Genomic DNA, 5,634 nt, shown 5'->3' on the forward strand with positions numbered 1-5,634 from the left:
CCACCGCAGGTCTCTTCTTCTTCCTCCCCCCTTTCCTCACTCGGTCCATCTCTTTTTGTACTCTCAGTAACTGTTCTTCTGACTTAGACATTAGATTTATCTGATACTCTGGGCCTTCCCTTACAAAGCTGGGGCTTCCTGGGCCCATGACTTGAATATTGCACCTACCCCTCTCCCACACAAGTCGCTTCAATTACACATGGTTGTCTGCATGATTACCGAGCACAGATAGAGTATGACACAAAGCCATAGTGACAGATCACAAAACGAGGGGGGAGAAGCGGCAGAGTGGGGGAGAAATGAAGGTAGGGATGGTTAGAAAATGAGGCAGAAAGAGATAGAGGATGGACCAACAGAGAAATATTTGTCCCGAGGTCCTTAGAAAGTTTAAATCAGCTCTTGTTTTCATAAAAACAAATTATGATAATCTACACGGTTTGACAGTTACCTTTTCCAATTGATGAGCTTTCTGTCTCTGAAACTACGTGGACATGCAGTCTAATCAGACTGAGGCAATATTCTGATTATTGCAGCCGTCAAATATCACCTTAACCAGATTATTTTATTTGCATTAATGTCTTAATCAGAGCATATTGTTTCTGTCAATTAGCAAAACAGAAGACTGTTGGGGCATGTGGGACTGTGCCGGACAGCATTCGCTTCATGTCGTAAAGGTAGAAGAAAGCAGTTGAAGTCGTACTTGATTTTCAATATCATTTACACTGTTTGCTTGTTTCATTTGGCCCATTTGCTCCTCAATAAATGGCACGCTGCAGTTTAGTAATACCATGACAAGTACCAAGGGAAGCACTTTATACACTCCAGTTTTTGACTTAAAATGTACAAGTTGACAAAGTAGTGCCGTAGTACCTCATGCCGAGCGCACCCAAAAAGCACCTGAGCGGACACCATCCCTTTATCTCTAGCGCCATACATAGAATAAAATTTATAAGACACATTCGACATAAAAGCCTGTCTGTCCTTAGGTTAGGTCAGGTTAGGTAATTATACAATCATTAACAAATGTTTTAATGCTAAATCACCAGTTGGTCATCCACCGCAGCCACAATGGAAAAAAAGATCCTGTGCACTTTGGCCTTAAGCATCATATAGCTGTAAACTCATTGAGATTGAAATTTCTTTTCCTAGAATGACCAGGCCAAGAGGGCAGCACAGACATTGTTACAACAATAAGAGACAAACAAAACAAGCAGACAAATACAACTGTCACGCACCAAAGTCAACATCTCTACGTTTGACCAACAACCGCATGAATGCCTCACAATAACAATCACGTAGGTGAAAATTCAGCATATCATGCTGTGATTGATCAAACTGGTCTAAAAAAAATGTACATTCATTGTCACATAAACAAGTATACGGTGCACAAAGAAAGTGCGTGAGTGTGTTGTGGAGTGTTCAAATTATTGTTTCAGTCCAATAATGTATACAGGTGGAAAAAAAATTATAACAGTCCCCAAAAATGACAAACAGATTGAATCAACATCTCTCTATTTTAGCATACCATTGGGAGGAGTGTGTGTGCTGATCACTATAGCTACTGACAGCCTTTCATTTACCTTGATGATTCTCTTTACAGCTATCTGGAGGCTGCAGGTATCTGTTCCATCTGCAGCCTGTGAGGGGAGTCATGATTATTATTATTTCTTTTAAATGATGTATTATTTTATGACATGTCTGTTTCATTTTGCTGGCCTTGTGAAGCACTTTGTAACGTGGGTTTTGAAAACAATGTGAGGATTAAATAGATTTTTTTTATCAGATGCTGAAATTATGAAGAAGCTCAGCTGAATCAGCTTAACCCACCTACCATATTTAACATGCAAGGACTACCGACTGGGGTCCCTGAGCTTTGATTTAGTTTTCAGTAATTGTTTTTGTTATAATTATATTGTGAAACCAACCGGGCTCATTTTGATCCCAATATAGAATAATTGAAATAATCCCACAGTCATTCAAATTTAAACACTTTTTTAGATTTGTCTTTTATTACAGGATTATCAGGACACACCCATACAATTGTTATTATTCAGGAAGATGATTGCATGGTTTGAAAACTTGACACAAAATGCAGAAACAATTTCCAGAATTTTTCAATATGAGGTCAGCGAGGTCATTGACAGGCAGTATGACAAGGTAAATGATTCAACTATACAGGTTCATCAGTAACTTTAGCAGTGGAACTTTAACATTGAAGTTGTCTCATTCATGATATTAATACCTTTATTTGAGTTGATCTTGAAAGTCTTAACATACTACAAAACCAAAAAACATACATATTGTGGTGTTATTGATAATCAAGAGGAATATCATTGTGGAGTTTCCAAGAAACTTTAGTCAAACTAAAGTTTACTTACTGAAAATCAGAAAATGTTTTCTCTAAAAAAGGAAACATGGGTGTGATCATTGGTCAGAATCTGAGTCTGTACCGAAACTGAATGTCTTTTACGGGATGAGCCGCTCCAAAGCCCAGTCGACTGGCAACAGTACCAGGAGTTTCTTCATGGGGATTCTTCAGTTCAACCTCAAAGTAGACCAGCATGAGGACGATAAACTGTTTCAGCTCATTGTTGGCAAAGAACCTGCCAGGACACATGGAGGTCCCTGCACCCCAGGGCATGGTGTAGTACTTCACCTTCTTCCCTGCTTTGTAGAAATCAGTTTTCTTGCTCCCGTCTGGATTCAGAAAGCGGTCATATTTGAATGAATGTGGGTCAGGGTGGATCTCCGGGTCAGTGTGGAGGACACTGTGAGGAAGCACTGCCAATCTGTCACCCTTGCGAACATGGTATTTGCAACCATCTGCCATGTTGAGAGTCAGATCCTGGCACACTGCTCTGGTGAGGACCGATACGGCAATGAGTCGAAGGGTCTCCTCTACGGCGCTATCCAGGATTGGCATTTTCATCAGCATGTCATAGGTCAGGTTTATCAAAGGGCCATCACGTAGCACCTCCTGGCCAGACTCCTTCAGAACCTCATCTACCTCGCCCTTCACAGCCGTCATAGCCTCAGGGTGCTTCATGAGGAAGAGGAGCAGCCAGAATGCAGAAGGCCCTGTGTTGCCTTGGGAAACCCAAAGAATCGCAAGCATGTACTTGTCAATCATTGACTCCTTTATACCCAACTCCTGTCTGCCCCGCAGCATGTACTGCACCCAGGGACTGATGTTGTCTCTGGTCTTCATCTTCTGCATTGACAGAGCATTCCAGAAGAAAGCCTTTAGCCTCTCTGCCTCCATCTTTTCCTTCGGGGGCAGGACTCCATAAGCCAGATCGGGAAGGAAGCGGTCAAATTCACAGAATTTGTAAAATAAGGCTTCTGATTCAGCTCTGTCTACGCTTTCTCCAGATTTGTCTGACGCATTTCCAAAAAGTGACAAATAGCCAGCCCTAAAAATCGCATTGAAGCTGTACTTAAACAGACTGTCTTCTATCCAGGTCTTTTGAACTGCAGATGAGCCAACGTTCTGCAACATCACTTTCTGCAAATTACCCATCATGGAGTGTGTCAACACCTCCAGCCCAGCCCCCCTCAGGTGTTTGTGGCTGGTTACCATGAGAAGCTGGTGCTCATTCTCTAAAGATTTGTAACCAAAGACTCGTTGCACCAGCTGCCTGGCAAACTGTTCGAAGTCCAGTTTTAGTACTGTGAATACATCACCGTGCTTTTGCTTCATCCTCTCTAGGAACTTCGGTGTGTTCTTGCGAAACTCTAAGACATGACCCAGCCAAGGGAAGAACCCCTTATCCAAAGGGGGTTCTCCTGGTCGCCGCTGTCGAAACACCCCCAGAAGGTACAGGCCTCCAATCAAAAAGGCAAGAAAACCAAGAAGGATTGGTAGCAGCAAAGCCATGACTGATTCCTCTTGCAGCCACAGAGTAATCTGAGGTGACGGTTCACATAGTGCATTATAAATACCCTTTTGCTCCTCCCTTTGCTCATGGGATCATTTATAATGGGACAGAGCCACACTCACATTAAAAATTGAAGGAAAAATTGCAAACATTAACAGACACATTATTGTGGGGGTGTGAAGTACAGGTGAGGAACTCTATCACCAATCATCCACCATCAAATAACTGAAATAGAATGAACCCTCTGGAATCACCTCCCCCAATCTATCAGAGCGGCTGAATCTCTTCTAAAAACCCATCTTTATAGGCAAGCCTTTAGGTCTCATCCACATATGGGTTTGTTTGTTTTAGTTTGGTCGGGCTCTCATTGTTCTGTGTTTCATATTGTAATTATTCTCAATAAAGTTTTCTTACGGACCCGAAGAACTATCCACTAAATAAAGAGGCTCTTAAATTGCTGATGGTTCTTTGTAGAAACAGAAAGCCTTTTAGACAACCATTATTTTTCTGTGAGTAACATATTTTCTGTTTGTCTCAAGCACCGTAAGAAAACTGGCTTAGTTGGTTGCGAAAACCTTTATATTCCGATTGCATCTGGATGCTTATTTCATCCAAACTATTCCCAAGATATGGTCCCGTATATCAAACGGAGAGAGAGAGAGAGAGAGAGAGAGAGAGAGAGAGAGAGAGAGAGAGAGAGAGAGAGAGAGAGAGAGAGAGAGAGAGAGACCAAAGGTGATGGATTATGCCATTATCTACAAACAGGTTTCTGCACCAAAATTTGTCATATTCCTGACCTTGGCTGCTGAAATGAATAGTACCCTTAACTTGCCATGTCAAGAAAACTTTTTTTCCCCTCGACATCTTCTGCTCTGTCTTCCTATACTGTCCTGTTATGACCATTAAATACCTCACAGGAACCACAATCCCTGTAGTGTAATATTTGAATAAATCAGTATGTACTGGATGCAGTACAGCATATTGCACTGAAGCCCAATGGGATTAAGTTAATGGACTTGTTATTGAATAAAACTAAATTGGCGTGCCGGAAATCACTCTTCCAAACTCTTAAATGACTTCATGTTCAAATCAGTTCCTGTGGGAAAAACTTTGTTTAAACTCATATTATATCTATCCTGGATGTTAGAGCTAACTTTATGTACTCTGATTGGCATTTTGTTTGAAAAAAATACAGAAAAAATCTATGCATAAGCAGCTGTAATTGTAAGAAAAAGAAGTAATATGGTAATGCTTTATAGTTATCACACACACACCAGATAACAAAGACTAAGGCATTGCCGTTTAGCTTGTCCTTTTACACAGCAGCCTCATTTTAGCCAGTTATAGCGGCTATAACTACTTATATTCCCTTTTAAAAGGGCCAATCAGGGTTAAACTGCTGCAGGGATGTGATCATGTTCAGGCAGAAAGAGAGCAGATAAGGATGCTCAAGGACAGTTGAATTGAAAGGCACTATTTGAAGTTATTGATTTGTTCCCTCCTTCGCACGTCTTAGTGCTCATTTGAATGACCTTGTGATGATGGCGTACCGATCATCAGCTTGCAGATTCCCATGTATTTTACTGGTTAAACAATTAGTGACTAGAAAATTAGCCTCACTAACATGTATATGTAAACATTAGATGTTAAATAGCAGCAAGAAAAGAGTTTGCTTTTTATTACCGTCCCTTCCTCCCGACTTTATCTAATTCCTTGACCTTTCTCCGCCTCCATTTCTTATTCTTCACGCACAGTC

At 41.1% G+C, this 5,634-nt stretch overlaps 1 protein-coding gene across 1 annotated transcript; it reads right to left on the reverse strand.

Moving 5' to 3' along the window:
* Positions 1-1,461: 1,461 nt before the first annotated feature.
* On the reverse strand, positions 1,462-3,954 carry LOC141752798 (5-beta-cholestane-3-alpha,7-alpha-diol 12-alpha-hydroxylase-like). The gene has a single exon (XM_074610974.1). The coding sequence runs from the start codon at positions 3,875-3,877 to the stop codon at positions 2,432-2,434; it is 1,446 nt and encodes a 481-aa protein (XP_074467075.1). The 5' UTR covers positions 3,878-3,954; the 3' UTR covers positions 1,462-2,431.
* Between the last annotated feature and the right edge of the window lie 1,680 nt (positions 3,955-5,634).

The sequence above is a fragment of the Sebastes fasciatus genome, chromosome 16 (genome assembly GCF_043250625.1).
Source record: "Sebastes fasciatus isolate fSebFas1 chromosome 16, fSebFas1.pri, whole genome shotgun sequence".
Classification (NCBI taxonomy): domain Eukaryota; kingdom Metazoa; phylum Chordata; class Actinopteri; order Perciformes; family Sebastidae; genus Sebastes; species Sebastes fasciatus.

What these genes read in the sequence shown, in the direction of transcription:
- LOC141752798 (XM_074610974.1), bottom strand. Translation starts at nt 3,877, where the DNA reads ATGGCTTTGCTGCTACCAATCCTTCTTGGTTTTCTTGCCTTTTTGATT.